Source organism: Dipodomys ordii, unplaced genomic scaffold (assembly GCF_000151885.1).
Source record: "Dipodomys ordii isolate 6190 unplaced genomic scaffold, Dord_2.0 Scaffold7, whole genome shotgun sequence".
Lineage (NCBI taxonomy): Eukaryota > Metazoa > Chordata > Mammalia > Rodentia > Heteromyidae > Dipodomys > Dipodomys ordii.
The window spans coordinates 19,963,727-19,982,749 of record NW_012267223.1 but is presented as its reverse complement, the minus strand read 5'-3'; the positions used below and the strand labels follow the sequence as shown (position 1 = coordinate 19,982,749).

The following is a 19,023-nucleotide window of genomic DNA, read 5'->3' as shown; positions in this document are numbered from 1 at the left end:
AGCCTTTCCCCCTTTTTCTCCTAGCTCTGGATTCCTACTTAAAACTCTGCCCCCTTTGGGCAGGCCCTACTCTCCAGCTCTGCTTCTTTTCACTGCTCTCCTGGAGCCCACACCCAACCTCATCCTGACTATCTCTCAGGACAGTTCCAGTTCCTCCGGCCCAGCGTCCCTTTTCCCCAAGGCCCCTCCCTCCTCCTACCTGAGTCGGGATAGTCTGCCCTGCCCAGCCTGGCAGATGGTGCCTCCTGTCAGGAACCTGGCATCACTGTGCCCCCTCCCCAAGAGGGGCCAAGGGCCCATCAGGTGATGCTAATGAGCAGAGACAGGCTGAGGAGGGGGCAGAGAGTTACCATCTGGGCCACTGGTAAGCTCTCCCCTATCCATCCCTACTGTTTGGGCTTGGGACAGGGTCCCATCCTTCCTCTTTGTCTCTCAGCCTCACCAACCACCCCAGGGCTTGAGTCCTTTATCCCAGGACAATCCCTCTTCAAGGCTTTTCGCAGCTACAACCAGGCAGCCACACTGTCCACTAAGCCCTAGGAAGGGTCACTCCGTTCCCAGGCCCCACGTTTCTTTCCCATTCTCCTCCAGTTTGGATACTTTTTCAGAGTTTAACCCTGCCTTCTGCCCCTCGTTGCCCCAGCCCTTGCTGCTGCTCAGAGCCACAGCCACGCAGCCCCGCCATCTGCACGACCCAGTAGAAAACCCTGCCCGCTCGGCGGTCCCCGGGGGTGTTCTCCAGCCTTTGTTTTTCCCCACATTTAGTCCACCGCCTCAACACCCCCCCCCAATCGTGCCACGCCTTCGCTGGTGGACTCTCACCCACGTAGGAATGCCCTCTGCCCGCCCTCATCCGCCCTTCCCCGACTGTGCGCCTCTCCCTCGGTCCCCAGCGAGCCCACGAGTCCATCTTCCTTACACCCCGCAGCTCCAGAACCAGGAGTCGGTGCGCGCGCTGCTGAAGCGCACCGAGGCGGAGCTGAGCATGCGCGTGTCGGAGGCGGCCCGGCGGCAGGAGGACCCACTGCAGCGGCAGCGCACCCTGGTGGAGGAGGAGCGGCTGCGCTACCTCAACGACGAGGAGCTCATCACCCAGCAGCTCAAGTGAGACTGGGCCTGGCCGCGGAGGGAGGGTGGGCAGGCGGGGGCTGGGGCAATGGGGCGGGGGGGGGCGGGGGGGACTGACCTGGGTGACCCCACAACCTGGTTTCCTTCGGAACCCCAGGTGACGTTGGCCTGTTCCGAAGCCCAATTTCATCCTGCTCTGTGACCTGTTTTTCTCAGTGACCCACAAACCTTTGACCATCTGGCATAAGTCCTGATTTCTTTCTTCTTTTTTTCTGGCTTGGTCCCTGCTTTTACTATGGTCTTGCTTCCCTGTGGACTGCAGCTTCACTCTCCTGTGGCCAGTTGCCCGGTTTCCCCCTGCCCTCTGCTTTATTCTCCTTCTGGCCTGTGTTCTGTGTACCCAAGTGGAATGCTAGGGTGTAGTGACCCCCCCCCCCAGCCTGATGCTGACTGCCCAGCCACCGTTGCTACTGCTTTCCCTTCTCTGCTGAGATCAGATATAACCAAGGAAAACCCTCCTCCCTCCATAGCACAGCTGAAGGTGGGTTCTAGAGTTCTCAGAGGAAGGGTAGAGATCACCCCATCCCAAAGGCTCAGATGTGGAAGGGTTGACAGAAGACAGTCTGTGGTGCAAATTTAGCAAAAGGCTGCTTGGCCACAAATCAATTGTCTAGTACCTCTGAAGGGAGAATTTGTTCTTCACTGTCCATTCAGGAACTAAGCAGCCGCACTCCACTAAGCTCTCTCTTCTCAGACCTAGACTCTGCTGCTTCCTTTGTAATTCCCCCCCTCCCCTCCCCACACCCGCCATAACAGACCACTAGGAGGCCTGGGATCCAGCGCTAGCACCAAGGGGTTGTGAAATCAGGGCTGTTCCTATCTGCCTCTGGGCCTCAATATTCTTGCAAATCTTTCCGGAGAGAGGTTAGGTTGTATTAAGGGGTAGTCAGGGCTGGCTAGAGACACAGGAAGTCAGTAGAGTTGCTCACAGGAGTTAGATTTTCTTTACTAAGTCATATCTGGAGCCATTGCCTTGAGAAGGAGCCTGGGGCCCACACAGCCTCGTGGTCCTTACACCTGTCAGATGTACAAAGCAAGGAGTCCCATGACACCACGAGGCTGAGATGGAGTAAGGGACCATCTTTGGCATGGAAATAATCCAGAAGTAGCCACGCTCAATGCTTGAGGTGTGGTAACTTAGTGACAGCTGCAGCCAGATCTCCAAGTAGACCAGCAGCTTCCTCCATCCGCTCTATCCCCCCGGGGAATTCCATTTATCCATCTTCTTTGTCCTTTCCTTGTCCTTTCCATTCCACACAGAGAAGCTGGTCAGAATTTTCAAAAGGAACTTTACTGAGACATTAAAGGGAAATTCAAAGAAATCTCAAAGCACAGAAGTGGAAAAGATAAAAGGCAGATTTATATTCTGGTTATTATGAGTGTCTGGTCCCTGGCTTCCTGGGGGTCTTAGTTCTGTAGGAATATAGAAGCTTCTCATCCTCATCTTTTATCAAGCCCATTACTCAGACTGCTCACTTGAGGGAGCCAAGGACCCAAATGACTACTTCTAGCAGGATTATCCATCCTGGAATGGACTTCTTTCTCTTTTTCAAGGATAGGGCTGGCTGGCCTTGAAAGGCCTCTCTGCCTAGCTCCCATAGCCTCCCTAAGCATGAGCTCTACACCTGTGCTGACCCCTGTTCCGGCTGCAAGCCCCTACCTACCTGCTCTAGCTTTATTTTGTGGTGCCCCTTGCTCTTTCCTGGCATCTTGCTGACAATCTTTCCACTTGACTCACTCAACTGTCCGTCTAGCCAAGCACGTGGGTTCTGTCTGGACATTTCCTTTTTGGGGTTGCCTCTGCTAGCTAAGTCCCATTGGTTCCTAGAGTCTGCCTTTTGCTAACCCAGGACTAGTTTTGGAGGTATGCCACCTATGGGGGTACACAGGGCTCTGAGTTCACATGGGCCCTGTGTTTTGTTCAGGGCTCAGCTATCCTCTTGAAATTCTAAGTAATTTTTTAATTAGGGACAAAATTTCTCATTTTGTGTTTGGTCCTGACCGTTATTTAGCTGTCCTGTCCTGGCCCTCTCATCTTGACTCTTCCATGAGTAAATGTGCATATGGAAAGTCTAGACACTGCTATTTTGTTGTTTGTAGTGCTGGGATTGAACTCAGGACATCAGGCTTGCCACTTGAATAATGCTTTCAGCACCTTTCGACATTGGTTTGTGTGAGGGGTGTGTGTGTGTGTGTGTTGGTGCTGGGTCTTGAACTCAGGACCTGGGCACTGTCCTTAAGCTTCTTTTGCTCAAGGCTAGTGTTCTTCCACTTGAGTCATAGCTCCACTTCTGGCTTTTGTGGTAGTTTAGTGGAGATAAGAGTCTCACATAGTTTCCTGACTGGGCTGGCTTTGAACCTTGATCCTCAGATCTCAGCCTCCTGAGTAGCTAGGATTATAGGTGTGGGCTACTCGTGCCTGGCTTACATTGGTTATTTTCCAGTAAAGATTTGGCTTTATACCTAAACATGCCTGAGCTGTGCCCCTCCTCTTTGTGCTTTCCAGTGTTGCTGAGGATGACAGGCGTGTATACCACTGTGCCCATTTATTGTGTGTCTGCTCTAGCATGGGTAGTATACTCACTACTGGGCCCAGCCATTGGCTATTATGGAGTCTCTCAAACTTCTCATTGCCTAGCTGGTCACTCTCTAATCTATACCTCCTAAATTGCTAGGATTGTAGGCTTGTCCCACCCAAGTTAGAAGCTCTAAAACATTAGCAGATTGTATAATCAGAAAATGAAGGTGCTAATGGAGTCTGGAGGTAGGTGTAGGGCTAGTCCTTTCTTTGTGGTCCTTGCCTTCTGCGCCGCCCCTCCCCCCCTACTTTCCTACCTCTTTGTTGTTGCTCTTGGCCATACCACTTGAGGTTCAATGTTATTTCCCCTTGAAGGCTCACCAGAGTCTTCCCTTAAATGAGAGAGGACTTTCCCTCAGAATGATGCTTGGGAATGACTATTTTACAAAGGTGGCCTAGCCTGGACTAGTTAGGTGTCCCAAACACAGCAGGAGAGAGTTGTTCTTTCCTGTGTGGTGGCCAGGCAGGTGAGCGGTAGGTGACCTCTGCCCATAGTGGAAGCAGATACAGCAGAATCAGCAGAATCAGAATACAGTGGCTTGAGTGAGATGTGAGTTATATACTATTTGGCCATGGAGTATAGTTGTATGGCTTTGGACTTGTTAATGTCTAAGTTTCCCTAGGCTTTTTATTTATTTTTTAAGTAATGCCAAAGCCTCATGTAGAGTATCATTAAATTAGAGCAGCTACTATAATAAACAAGCTCTGAAATTGTATAAAAGTTCAAAAATAATAGATATTCTCTTCTTTGTCAGAAACAGTTTAGGGTGGGTTAGCAGGGTGGCTGTCTTTCATGGACCCAGGCTGATGGTCTCTTCAGTAAGCACCTCTCAAGATCACTCATGATTTCTTTTTTAGTATTTTTTTTTTTTTTTGCCAGTCATGGGGCCTGAGCTCTGGGCCTGGGTGCTGTCCCTCAGCTCTTCACTTGAGCCACAGCACCACTTCTGGCTTTTTCTGCTTATGTGGTGCTGAGGAATCGAACCCAGGGCCTCATGCATGCAAGGCAAGCACTCTACCACTGAGCCACCTTCCCAGTCCTAGTATTTTTAATTTAATGACTTTTTTGTTTGTTTATGTGGTACTGAGGAATTGAGCCTAGGGCCTCGTGCATACTAGGCAAGCACTCTGCCATGAAGCCACCAATCTCAGCCCCCAAATTATGATTTCTTAGCCAGGTGTGAAAAGGTATGGAAGAAGCCCTCAGGGGCCAGATCTAGAAGCAGCATCTACCCCTTTTACTTATCCATTGAGTAAGTCTTAGTTGAATGATTACTTCTAACTGCAAGGGAGCCTGAGAAATATAGTCCAGTGTTGTAACCACCTTTTGTTTATGTATAAAGAGGTATTGACTGTGTCCACGTGTCCAGAGTTTTAAAGTTAAAAGAAGGCAATGAATATCAAGGGTGAACATGGCACAGGACATACAGTAAATCCTTCATACAAGATAGCTTTTTATTTGGTAGTGCGTGGTCCCAAGATTTTGCCCTGCTCTGTCCTTTTACTTGCTATTTGGATGAAGATGTCTCTGGCCTGCTGATGAGATTCATTGATGACACAGAGCTTTGAGGCGAGCAAAGCTGTTGGATGATAGGACGGATTCAAAATTTGTTTGCACCTGGATTGTTGAGCTGAAATGCAGCAGATGAGATTTGACAGGAATGTACGTAAAGTTGTGCATGTGGGTCAGGTATGTCAGCCACTTAAGTACAGAATTGAGATGACCTTCCAGTGGCAATTTCTTCCTTTTACTTCTTTATTCATGCAGCAATTAGTTACCAGGCACCCACTCTACACCAGGAACTGTGCCAGATGCTGGTGATCAGAGATGAGTCTGGTAGACATTCCTTGTCTGCCTGGGGCTAGAGTTCCAGAAGGTTGCACAATCTAACAAATAGGAGCATGAGGTGTTTGCAGTGTGGGGGTTGCAAGAAGCAGACCCCCAATTCCCAAGTGGAGGGATTGGAGGAGAGTTTACCATTGTAATCTGAGCGTGAGTAGAGATGTGTATGTGTGTGTGTGTGTGTGTGTGTGTGTGTGTGTGTGTGTGTGTGTATACACATATGGAAAGTTCTAGGCAGAGAACATGGTGTTTGAAGGATAGAGAGAGCCAGACGCTGGTCTTCATACCTATAATCCTAACTATTCAGGAGGCTGAGATCTGAGGATTGTGGTTCAAAGCCAGCCTGGGCAGGAAAGTCTGTGAGACTCTTATCTCCAATTAACCGCCAGAAAACCGGAAATAGAGCTGTGGCTCAAAGTAGTAGAGTTTAGCTTTGAGTGAAAGAGTTCAGGGACAGTGCTCCAGCCCTGAGTTTAAGCCCCATGACCAATAAAAAACAGCAACAGCAACAACAACAACAGCAACAACAACAGAGGACAAAACACATATTGGACCCCAGAGGGATTCTGAATGGTTTAAAGAGAAGTAAACCAGGTAGGGAGGGAGCTGCTGCTGGAGGGAAAATGAGCAGCTCCCTGGGAGCAGCTCCTCTGCATTAGCTCAATTAATCCTCACAATGACCCACCGAGGAGGAACACTTAGCATCCCCATTTCTTGAGTGAGAGGATTGAGGCCCAGAGATTAGGTAATTGCACAAGATCTCTCTGCTGGGAAAGAGATGCTGGGATTGGAGTTTGTATTTTACTAAAGAGAGCCACTATCCAAATCCCTGCCTTGGTTACACTAGAGAGTTTGGGTTTTAGCCTCAGGACGATGAATTTATTTAGGGTTTAATACAAAGGCCCGGTTTACATTATAAAAAGTTAGAGAATCTTAAATGGCACAAGCTTTGTATAAACCAACTGAAAATCTTGAATTGCTAAGGAGGCAGCAGAGGGTTTGGCAGTTAAATGTAGGTTGGCCCAGGGGTGTCTCCCAGACGGAGCCCCCCATGGGCACACAGAGCTGCCTCTGGTCCTCTGAAAGGCTGCCAGATTCTCTCCTCCTATCTTGACTGAATGAGAGTCAAAGGCTACAAGTTACAAGGAGGGAGATTTGGGCTGATGTTAAGATTAGAGCCTCTCCACCCTGGCTCAGGGCGCCTCTAAGAAGCTCTTCCGAGGTTTTATCTATGAGATTTAGCATTTCTGATTTCACTTGGGCATGCGGCCTGGTAGATTGCTTTCAAGTTTGATCTGACTAGTGGCTTGATTTCTTTCCAGCTGCCCAATTTCAGGGGGCTGGGCTGGGGCCAGAGGGGCTGAGAGGGTCTCTCTGTGGCTGCAGTGACTTGGAGAAGTCAGTGGAGAAGATCCAGAGGGACATATCTCACAACCATCGGCTGGTGCCCGGCCCTGAGCTGGAGGAGAAGGCACTGGTGCTGAAGCAGCTCGGAGAAACACTGACAGAGCTTAAGGGTGAGCTTGTGTTGGTGACAGTGGCCTCAACCAGTGTGAAAGGCCCTGCTATGATTCTAGCAACACCCCCTGCTCCCCAGTCCTTCCTGCTTGCTCCCCTCCCTCCCTCCCTCCCTCCCTTCCTCCCTCATTCTTAGCTTATTACCTCCTGTCCCCTCAGCTCACTTCCCAGGCTTGCAGAGCAAGATGCGGGTAGTGCTGCGTGTAGAGGTGGAGGCGGTGAAATTCCTGAAGGAGGAGCCACAGCGCCTGGACGGGCTCCTCAAGCGCTGCCGTGGGGTCACAGACACACTAGCCCAGATCCGCAGGTCATTTCCTCCCTGACTTATGATTTCCTGTACCTGTGTGTGTGTGTGTGTGTGTGTGTGTGTGTGTGTTCACACACAGGGTCAGATCCTTTATCCTGTGACTCCTGAATGCTGTAGGTGTGGCTTGCCCTCATGCTCCTCTCCAGGCCTACCCATGTCTCTCCTGCAAGATCCCTCAGCCCTCCTCACACCCCAACTTCCTCCAAGGGGCCACCACCCCTCACCTCAGCCTCACAGCTGTTCCAAACTCTCCCAACCACAGGCAAGTGGACGAGGGTGTGTGGCCACCCCCCAACAACCTCCTCACTCAGTCCCCCAAGAAGGTGACTGCGGAGACAGACTTCAACAAGGGCTTGGACTTTGAAATGCCACCCCCTAGTCCCCCACTGAACCTCCATGAGCTGACTGGACCAGTTGAAGGAGCCCCTCTCACCCCTAAGAGCAGCAACCCCAGCAAAGGCCTGGACACTCCTGGCAAGAGAAGCATGGACAAGGCTGTGTCTGTTGAGGTGCTGGGGCTGGGGCTGGGGCTGGGGTGTGATCTGGGTTCTCAAGTTGTTGCCATCACTCTAGAGTGACAATTGCCAAAACGTCATTTTTTTTTTTTTTTTTTGCGGGGGAAGGGGGAGGAAGATCAGTTCTTTAATGAAAGTCTAAGAAGCATAATGAGGAGGGTAATCTTTCTAGACAGAATGCTTTAGTATTCAAAGCAGTATGGTGTTAGCTTATGCTAACACAGAAAATGCAGGCACCTGTGAGCAGTTCACCCTTAAGCTCTGTGCTCATACCTGTAATCCAAGCTACTTAGAAGGGTGAGATGGTTGGGATTCCAGTTCAAGACAACCTGGGAAGGGGAAAAAAAAGTTTGTGAGATTTTTTTTTTTTTTTGTCAGTCATGGGGCTTGAACTCAGGACCTGGGTGTTGTCCCTGAGCTTTTTCACACAAGGCTAGTGCTCTACCACTTTGAGCCACCGCTCCACTTCCAGTTCTCTGGTGGTTAATTGAAAATAGGAATCTCATGGACTATTTTTTTTTGGGGGGGGGTCCGGTTGTGGGGCCTGAACTCGGCCTGGGCGCTGTCCCTCAGCTCTTCAGCTCAAGGCTAGCACTCTACCACTTGAGCAACAACGCCACTTCCGGCTTTTTTCTTTTTTGCTTATGTGGTGCTGAGGAATGGAACCCAGGGCCTCAGGCATGCAAGGCAAGCACTCTACCACTGAGCCACCTTCCCAGCCCTCTCATTAACTTTTTTTCCCAGGCTGGCTTTCAACTGTACTCTTCAGGTCTCCACCTTCTGAAAAGCTAGGATTACAGGCATGAGCTACCAGCACCTGGTGTGAGACGTTTTTTGTTTTTTTAATAATTTTTTGGCCAGTCTTGAGGCTTGAACTTAGGGTCTAGGCACTGTTCCTGAGCTGCTTTTGCTCAAGGCTAGCACTCTACCACTTGAGTCACAGCCCCTCTTCTAGCCTTTTCTATTTATGTCATACTGAGGAATCAAATCTAGGCCTTCATGCATGCTAGGCAAACACTCTTACCACTAAGCCACATTCCTAGCCCTGAGATTTCTTCTTAATGAAGAGCTGGACCCAGTGGCCCATGCCTGTTATCCTAGCTACTAGGAAACCTGCATAGGGGGATTGTACTTAGGCACTGACAGGAAGTGAGTCTCTCTGAAAAATATTCAGAAAAAAAAATCAAACCTAGAGTTGTGACTCAGTGGTAAGCGTGCCTGCTTAGCAAGTATGAGGCCATGAGTTCAAACTCTAGTAGTGCCAAAAAGAAAAAAAAAATCCCAAAGTAAATAGGATATATGATCAATGAAACAGAAACAGAATAGAATGTCCAGAAACAGGAGTAATAGGCAAGGCAGCCCTGACCCTTGGGGCTAGTGTATAATATCCACGTAGAAAGGCCCAAGGTCTGCTGGGGCTGTATCACAGTGAGGGTCCCTGTCCATCCCTTCACATGTAGCTGGGGGAAGTGTCTGAGCCCTGGAGCTCAGGAGGAGCACTGTCAGGACAGGAATCCTGACCCTCAGTCCCTCCTGTCAAGGCTGCTGAGCGAGACTGGGAGGAGAAGAGGGCAGCTTTGACCCAGTACAGCGCCAAGGACATCAATCGGCTGCTGGAGGAGACGCAGGCTGAGCTGCTCAAGGCCATCCCTGACTTGGACTGTGCCAGCAAGGCCCATCCGGGCCCCACCCCCACTCCAGACCACAAACCCCCCAAGGTGCCCCACGGCCAGAAGGCAGCCCCTCGAACGGAGCCCAGTGGAAGGAGGGGCTCAGGTAAAGCAGAAGGGCTAGTGAGGAGCCCAGAGTTGGGGAGCCCCATCCTCAGAGTTCTTGGTTGATGGAGAGGTCCTGGGCTGTGAGCCCCATGATAGCCAGGCTGCAAGAATAGAGGGTACGGGCCATCAGTAGCCAACCCTCAGCTACTGAAGAGAGATCAGGACTCAAAAGGGGAGAGTAAGCTAGACTCCACTGAGACTCTTCACGCTGCCTTGAGGGCCATGGAGGGAGGACAAATACATTCAGGCTGGCACCAGGTTGCACTGAGAAAGCGTGCCATGCCTGACCTGTGCTGACATCGGTTCTTGGCTCCTAAGCCTGAAGAACTGTGGAGCAGCAGAATCTGAGCAGACAGAGAAGTCATAGTTCATTCACTGATTCCAGCAACACATCTTATTAAAATATCGACTGTGTGCAAAATGCTGGGGAGAAAGAAGTCAGAGCCTGCTTTCAAGGAGCTTAGGATTTAGCGGGCATAATGTTCCTGTATGGCTCTATGATGAGAACTGTCCAAATGTCTTCTTCTAATGTCACAACAGCCCCGGGGGTGGGGGGTAGTCAGTCACTCACAATTCCCATTGTACAATCAGGACATTACCACTCCAAATGGCTGAGTAGTCTCCCCACCCCTTGCTATACCTAGTGTGTAATTCAGAATGAACCCAGGGGCCAAATGTGGTCAGTGAAGTGACCCATGCCTGTACCATCCTCAAGGAAGCCCTGGGTGGCCGGGGGTGGGGGTTGTAAAAGAGTAAACATTCCCCAGCCAGCCAGGGAGCGGGCACAGCCCTGTAGGGGCCCCTGAGATTCATGTTTACCTGACCACGGTCCACCCTGGCAGTGACAAGCAGAGCAGAGACTAGGGGTTGGCAGGGACAAAGAGAAGGCCCTGGCCTAGGAAGCCTGGTCTACTTTGGGGTGATGGGGAGCCACTGCAGGCTCAAAGACAGGGGAATGTTACAATTCAAGTGACCTTTCAGCAGATTGCCCTGGAGACAAGGCTGGGGAGGGAAGGTAGGCTGAGGGGGACACTGGTAGGTAGGGCCAGGCCCCAGCTCTGAGCCTAGCAGGGGCCAGGGGGGCAGTGGCAAGAAGATGGATTGGAGCTGTGCTTCCCAAAGCTGACCGAGTGTATGACTCGCTGGGGAGCTGTTGAAGTGCTGGAGCCTGAGCGGCAGTTTAGCCATCTCTCAGATGGTGTGGAGAAGCAAGTGGAGAAGGCAAGCCCCATGTTCTTTCCCTTGAACCTTCCTCTTTCCTCTCAGTCCTCCCTGGAGGAGGGAACAAGGTTTATCAAATCTTTGCAGTCAGATGCAGTGCTGAAACTTCAGGAGTCGGGGTGTGTGTGGGGGGAACCTCTGACCCAGCCTCTTGGCTGCCTGCAGATGAACTGACGGTGCCCCGATACCGCACAGAGAAGCCCTCCAAATCACCCCCTCCTCCCCCTCCCCGCCGGAGCTTTCCTTCCTCCCACGGCCTGACTACCACGCGCACGGGAGAGGTGGTGGTCACCAGCAAGAAAGACTCAGCCTTCATCAAGGTGCCACTCCAACCCGGAGGGGATCCTGGGGGTTTGAGGGAGGGAGAAGCCTGCAATGACCTCCAGAAACCCTCGGGGAGTGGGAGGGGTCCTTTCTCAGAAACAGTGGGAGAGAAAGAGGTAGAGTCCAGTAGATCCCAAGATCTTGGTAGATCCCAAAAATGTGGATTTGCATCCATACTCTCCATGCCCCGTGCCTGGTGTGGGTATTTTAGTGAAGATGGAGGAAGTAGCAGGTGCTGAGCTGGGGTAGTGGGAGAGAGCCTGGGGGCTTGGAGGTAAGCTGATACTTGAGCCTGCTCTTGATGGAGCTCCTGGATCTTGCAGAAAGCTGAGTCTGAGGAGCTGGAGGTGCAGAAACCCCAGGTGAAGCTACGCCGGGCCGTGTCTGAGGTGGCCCGCCCTGCATCCACACCACCCATCATGGCTTCTGCCATCAAGGATGAGGATGATGAGGACCGCATCATCGCAGAGCTGGAGGTGGGTTAGGGGTGTGCCTGGCCCCCAGGCCTCAGCCAGGCCCAGTTCCCTGCCAGATTGGCTTGAGGCAGTGGGACTGGGGCAGACAGTGAGTGCTAAGCCTAGGATCCAACCTTGCCCACATTCCTTCACTGTAAAATCACTCCTGTAATCTTAGCAACTCAGGGGGCTGAGATCTGAGGACCACAGTTCAAAGCCAGCCCAGGCAAAGAAAGTCTGTTGAGACTCTTATCTCCAGTCAATCACCAAAAAGCTAGAAGTGGGGCCGTGGCTCAATTGGTAGAGCACTAACTTTGAACAAAGAAGCTCAGGGACATCTCCCTCCCAAGCCCCAGGACCAACACACACATACAAAAAAGAGAAAAATGTCAAAAGTCTCTCTTTTGAGATGGTACACACCTGTAATTCTAGCACTTGGGAGACTCTTCCTGGGCCCCTCTTTGGAGGTTTTAGTTTTTTATCGTAGTCTTTGAGATCCACGTCAGCACCCCCAAGACCCACTGTACTGTGGAAGCTCCATGCCTGCATATTCTGAGATTATATGATCGAGGACAGCTAGTGTAAGGTGAGACCCTGACCTGAGTATTCTGAGCATAGAATTCTGAGGTCTCCATTGTCCAAGGGCCCTGTGGCTCTCCAGTTCTGTGAGCCACTGCACATTCTTAGTCCTCCAGCCTCCCAACCCCTCTCCTCCCATGCCTGGAGTCCTGAAGTATCAGGGACTTCTGAAAGAGGAGAGAAAATGGAGGGCAGAGCCTGCCAGCTGCTATGGTGATGGGCTAAGGGGTGAGGCTGGGGGCCCATGCCATCCCAGCCTACCCTCCCCATGGGTGTCTGGGCCAACAACCAGCACCCTCATCCTCCCTGGAACCCCCTCCTCCAAACCTGCCCCACCTTCTGCTCCCCAGGTGTTTGAGAGAAGCTCAGTGTCCTCCCTCCCCCCTACGCCCCGCCGTCAGCCGATCCCCATCTTGCTGTCCCCTCAGGATCTGGGGGTCCCCGGGGGCTCAGCCCCAGGCCCCACACGGAAGGTAACGGGGCTGCCCCTCACCTCTCACAGCTTCCTCTCTGCCTGTGCCTCCACAGCTTCCTCTCTGCACCTCTCACGCTAACCTGCTAACACGCCCTCACGCCAAGCCCTCCCACCACTGCCCCTGCTTCCCACCCAAGGGCCACACACAGCTCAGCCTTCCTGTGACCTCATAGGTGGGTCTTCCCCAGAGATTCCAGTGGCCTGGGTATGTGGTGATCCTTTGAGTCCTTGTTCTTTTACAGGCGTGGTTCCCAGTCTGGTTTGTAGTGGTCTGAGTGTTTTGTTTGCAGCATGGGGTTAGATTCTGGCCCAACGCCTGAATATTGCTTTGGGTCATGAGTGTACTTTGAATCTGGCTTAAAAGTTGATGGGGTCCAACTCAAAATACTTTGGCAGGGCGCTGGTGACTCATACCTATAATCCTAGATACTCAGGAGGCTGAGATTTGAGGATCAAGGTTTGAAGCCAGCCTGGTCAAAAAAGTGTGTGAGACTCTTATCTCCCATTAACCACCAAAAAACTTCGAGCTGTGGCTCAAAGGATAGAGTGCTAGCCTTGTGCAAAAGAGCTCGGGGACAGTGCTCAAGCCTTGAGTTCCAGCCCCAGGACTGGCTTAGTTTCCTCCCTCATGCCCTGCTCTGCTGCTTGTGCCAGGGGAGGTGGTCTGCTTTTCCCACTGGAATCTATGCCTTGCACTGTGGGAGCAAGACAGCTCCCCTTCAATCTTCCCCTGTCCCATGTTCCCTTTGATTGGGAAGTTCTTCCTTTTCTCTAACTTCAGTCCTTTGCTATTGTTCCGCTCCATTTATTTTCTCTTGGGAATTTGGGGGTGGATGTGCTGTTTGCACCCTATGGGACTGTGACTGGGGAGGGGATGGTAGGGGACTGGGACTATTCTCTGCAGGTTGGGGCAGGGGAGCTGAGAAAGGAGCCCTGAGACAGGACAGTGTCCTGGTCACATACTTCTTCACCTGCCTCTGTGGTTCTTTCTGGTGCTCAGTGGATTCATGATGGTACCCACCTGAATTCTGGCCTCGCTTGAGGCCTTGGTGGTGCTTTGGTCTCCTGGGAGACAGACGGAAATCAGACCCTGGGCAGTGCTGTGTGCCAGGCTGGGGATGGCACAGAGCTGTCTAGAGAGCCATCAGGCTGACTGATATGGGAGACTTGTCCGCGGAGGCTGTGCGCTCAGTACCAGCTCTGCTGCTGTCCAGTTCTGGGGACCTGTCCTGAAAGGGTCTGGTGAGCAAGGCCCTTTCCCTAATCTTTTGGGCCTGGCTGTCCCTCTGCATCCTGAGTGTCATCCGGCAGTGGAGCCAGGCAAGTGGGGACTTCCCTGCCTGCCTGCAGCCCCCCACTTTCAGGTAAGCAGGTACAGGGCTAGGGGAGGGGTGGCCTCGGAAGGGGTGGTTGAGGTCTGTGTTTCCCCAAGTATCCCTGCATAGCTCCATTTAGTGGAAAGAGCACTGGACTTGGAGTCAGGCTGTCTGGGTTCAAATCCTGGCTCTGCCACTAACTGAGGGTCTGTGACGGTGGGTGACACACCCAGCGTCCCTCCCCTGTGAGGTGGGGACAGTGAGGGGCAGTCCTTTCATGGTGGCTATAAGCATCAAAGATGAGGATATACATGACAGGAGCTGGCATATGCTTGGAACTAGGCCACGATTCGCTCAGATTGGGAGTTCCATGGGGTCCTCTGTGGACCCCAGTCAGGGTCAGAGTGGGGATGCTCCCACAGGAGCAGGTGCCCACGGGTGTACAGAAGAGGACCAGCCAAGGCTGAGCCCCACCCTTGACTGTGAAGTCCCCTTAGGAAGCAGTTATAATGGCAGAGGGATCAGAAGCCTCTGGCTGGAGATCGGGATGGTGGCTTCACCCTGCCAGGCCGGGGCTGGCATCTGCTCTCCACCCTGGGAAAGTCTGGATCAGTCCATTCAATTCAGCAAATAAGCCTGATCACCACATGCCGGGCACTATGCTCTGCACATTCTCACATGAACTCACTAAATTCACCCCCAGCCCTGTACTACTGTAGATGGGTGGACTTATGGGGTTAACCCCGGGACTTTCCCCCATGTTCTATCTGGGTGATGAGAAATGAATATATAATATATATTATATATACCTTACTATATATAATATAGTTACCCATATTATATATAATATATATAATATACACATACATACATATATGCATACATACACATATATATGTGTATATGTATACGTATATATACCTGAGCTTCCAGGTAAACTGGTATTTACCTGGAAGCAGGCTGTGCCTCCAGTGGCCTGGGTAACTGGTTACCCTTCTCCTGCTTAGTGTCCCCCATCTGGTACAGGAAGGGTCTAGGGCTTTGGCTTGTTGGATCACATTCTTCCTCACTTTTCTTCTCCCTCCAGGCTGCCCCGGGTCCCAGGGCATTCTGTGTCCCACAGATCATCTTGACAGAATGTCCCCCCAGTTCTCCTTCCCCACCAGAAGCCAGCCTTGAGAAACCAGGTCCTAGGATGGCTCCCATGCCGAGACCACGGACCCTGGCTAGCAGTAGGAGGGCCTGGAATGGACCACAGGCCCTGCCGGGGTGGGCAGCTGAGGCTCCCTGGCCTAGGAACAGCCTGATGCCCATGGAGGAAAGAGAAGCTCTGAAGAACTGGGCCACAGGAAGTCAAAGCTCAGAAGATTTAGGAGCCAAAGTCCCCTGCCATCTGGGACCCACTCTGGAGGAGACTCAGGTGCTTTCCATTACTGAGAAGCATTCAGAAGAGACCCCCAAGGACTCTGGACGAGCTGGCCAAATCTGCACTGGAGAGCAGCCTGCAGCTGGCCTCACCCTGCAACGGATGGACAGTCTAGAGGAGACTCTCTGGGAGCTGGAAGCCACCCTGAATGAGATGGGCACTGTCCCCACCGTGAGGCACCCTGGAAGCACCCCGCCCCTGCCCCCCAGACCCCAGGTGGATGCCTCCCCTTGGTCTTGTGCTGTCTTCCTGTTCCAGTCTCTGGGCCTTCAGAGTGGAGGGAGTGGGAGCTGCTGGGGTCCCACACCAGCCCCCCTCCCGCCCTTCTCTCCGTCCACCACCTCCTGGGAGCCCACTGCCAGGCAGGAGGATGTGGTTGAGCCTGGGGAGGCTGGGAAGCTAGCCAGCCCAGGACTTGGCCCTCTCAGCCTCGGCAAGAACCTGGAAGGACCTCTCCCTCTCTACTCTGTATCTGTAAACCAACGAATAAAGAGCTACCCCCCTCGTCCATTTCATGCTCCCCACTCCTGTCTCCGATTCTCTCTGTCTCTGTCATTTCTGTGCTTGCACTTTTGGGTCCCCAGAGCACCTCTGGGCAGGCGTGGTACCTGCGGGAGGGGGGGGGCGGTGCCACGGGAGCCAGGCTTGCCCATCTTTGGAATGACTTTACCTTCCCCTCCATTAAAGGGCCTAAGGTTTTGCTGATCCTGCTCTGTTCTTAGAGAATCCCCCTGCCCTCCTCCACCAAAAAGAGAAAAGCAAAAGCTGAGGATGTAGCTCAGAAGTAGCAGGTACAAGGTCCTAGGTTCAATCCTCAGTACAGAGAGAGAGAAAGGGAGGGAGAGAGAGAGCCTCTCTGCCTAACCTGGTGCTTCTGGAGCCATTACGGTGTGTCCCTTGCCAAGAACGGACACGGTGCTGGGGACCATCACCTCCAGAACGGACACGGTGCTGGGGACCATCACCTCCCCAGAAAGGCACCAGCTGCCTCTAGGCCACTCAAGGAAGCCACAAAAGAGGCCCTGGAGGTCAGAGTGGGGCTGAGTGTGCGGTGGAGCCCCAGGGAAGGGTCTCAGGGAGGATAGCCCAGCCTCTGCTGAAGGCTCCACATGAGACTCTCCAACCACAACTATTTTTCTTTTCACAGAGTGGCAGCGGCAGCGTGCCACCCATGAAAGTGGTGACTCCCGGGGCCTCTCGGCTGAAGACGACCCAGGGCCAAGTGGGCAGTCCTGACAAAGGCAAGCACAGCAAACAGAGGGCTGAGTACATGAGGATCCAGGCCCAGCAGCAGGTGAGAGCAGGGGTGTGTGTGGGGGGGGGGGGTACATGTGTGCTCCATCCATGTATGCTGAGCCGCTGCTGCAAGTCACTATTCCTGTCCCTGCCAGGCAGAACTGGCTCCCATCTCCCTCCAGTCCTAGCACCTTGCATCTGGCTAACTAACCCTAGGAACCCTCTGCTTGGGGACCAAGTGCCATGGGTGACACATCACTTGCTCCTGGGGGAGGGAGGACGATTAGATCCTTGACACCAGCAGCCACCTCCCTGCTAAGGCCAACCTGTGCTAGGGGCCACACCCTTCTGCCCACCTTACTTGTCTCCTCCCTCCTCCCCATGCTCTGGTTCTCACTTGATCTTTGGCTCCACTATCTTCCCAGCCTTCCCCAGCTGAGAAAGCAGCGGCTTTGCTTCTGGTTCACTGCTAGGGTGGCGCTTAGGGGAGGTCATTTGGCCCCCAGATGAGAACAGGTAGAAAGGGGACTGCAGGGGGCGCAACCACGCAGTGCCCTCACCCATGTGTGTTTGTGGCCCATAGTCTGCAATGTGGTTGAAAGATCTGCCAGGCATTGGGTTAGCAGCCCCAGGATGTCAGGCCCATTCTGATGTCAAGGTAGGCCTTGCTTTGTCTAGGTGCTCTGACTTCCAGAAGGTTCTAGGCACAGAGGCAGGAAGTTAGAGTTGCATGAGGTGAGTGACCTCCTTTATAGATGAGGGGACAGCTCAGACCAAGAAAGGGACTTGCTAAAAGGGCACATAAGATGGCATCAGCCAGGAGTGGCATCCAGATAGCTCAAAGCCATGGCCACATAGGTGAATGGTCAGCCTGCCTGTCTTCTAGCCATCCTTCCTCCCAGCTGCTCCTTACCAGCCTCCACCTTCCTCTTGATGGCTCCCAGTGCTCTGAGAGGCCCATCTCTAGCTATTTTTCCTGCTGCTATTCTGGATAAGTGTCCTATCCAGGCTGGTCCTTCCTCTGTATCCGTAAGAACAGCTGAACATTCTAGGCTGTTCACTTGTGTCCAGCACATATGCTGTTTCCGTTCTCACTTACTGTGCCCATTGGATAGGCGGGGAGATGGAGGCTGGGGAGCAGGACACAGATCAGGACCATCTCACAGGCCTCCCCCCGTACACACATGCGCTGCCTGTAGTTCTGCCCCGCTGTGATGCAGCCTGTCTCCTCCGTGCCCCAGAGCCTCACCTCTCTACCTGTCGCCTAGTGTCCTGTTTTGCCCTGTGGATCAGGTACATACCTCTAGGCCTGATCTTCCCCAAGTTCCTCAGCCCCTTCTGGCTGAAGAAGAGTATGGTGAGGTCTCCAGTGGCCAAACAGGTTCTTTTCCTGCTTCTTCCTCCACCTGTGCGGTGGGGTCTGTGTATATACCCATACCCCCCACCCCCGTGGCTGGGCCACCCTTCCTGCCCTGGTGTCCTCCCCACCCCCACCGCCCCTCAGGCCAGCCCTTCTACTCCTTTCTGGACATTTCTCTGCCACCCACTCCTTCATTTCTCCATTCTCAAATGCCTTGGCCCTGTCTCCTCTCACCACACCTATCTTTTTCTGGGACTCAGGCTTCCCTCTGACTCTGCTCTGCCTGCCCAAGTCTCTGTGCTGGGCTCCAGTCCCTCCCCGCCTCGGCTAAGTCTTAAGGGTCCTTGGGTATCTAGGCCTGGTGCCCCTCCCAGCCAGTGACCGCCTTCTTTGCTGGCCCCACCACTGGGGTCCTTCCAGACCCTCATGCGTAAGGAGGCACAGCGGTCCCTCTGCACCCTGCCTCGGTCACTTTCCCTATGCTAGACATTGAAATTTCTTGTTTCTGACGAAGAAATACACATCTCCTCCTCCTCCTCCTCCTCCTCCTCTTCTTCTTCCTCTTCTTCCTCTTCCTCTTCCTCTTCTTCTTCTTTCTTTCTCCTCCTCCTCCTGCTCCTGCTCCTCTTCCTCCTCCTCCTCCTTCTCCTTCTCTTCTTCCTCCTTCTTCTTCTTCCGCCAGTCTTGGGGCTTGAACTCAGGGCCTGGGCACTGTACCTAAGCCTCTTTTGCTGAAGTCTAGAACTCTACCACTTGAACTGCAGTGCTACTTCCAGCTTTTTCTGTTTATGTCATGCTGAGGATTCGAACCCAGGGCCTCATGCATGCGAGGCAAGCACTGTACTGCTGAGCCACCTTCCCAGCCCATTTCTTTCTTTTTTTTTTTTTGGGTCCAGTCGTGAGGCTTGAACTCTGGGCCTGGACGCTGTCCCTCAGCTCTTCAGCTCAAGGCTAGCGCTCTACC

At 52.7% G+C, this 19,023-nt stretch overlaps 1 protein-coding gene across 1 annotated transcript in view; it reads left to right on the top strand.

Moving 5' to 3' along the window:
* The window catches only part of Srcin1 (SRC kinase signaling inhibitor 1), a 70,921-nt gene that overhangs the window by 46,211 nt on the left and 5,687 nt on the right, over nt 1-19,023 (top strand). The window contains 8 exon segments of the mRNA XM_013036174.1: nt 929-1,104; nt 6,936-7,066; nt 7,227-7,374; nt 7,637-7,883; nt 9,431-9,665; nt 11,054-11,208; nt 11,536-11,688; nt 16,611-16,757. Coding sequence (XP_012891628.1) covers nt 929-1,104; nt 6,936-7,066; nt 7,227-7,374; nt 7,637-7,883; nt 9,431-9,665; nt 11,054-11,208; nt 11,536-11,688; nt 16,611-16,757 — 1,392 coding nt within the window.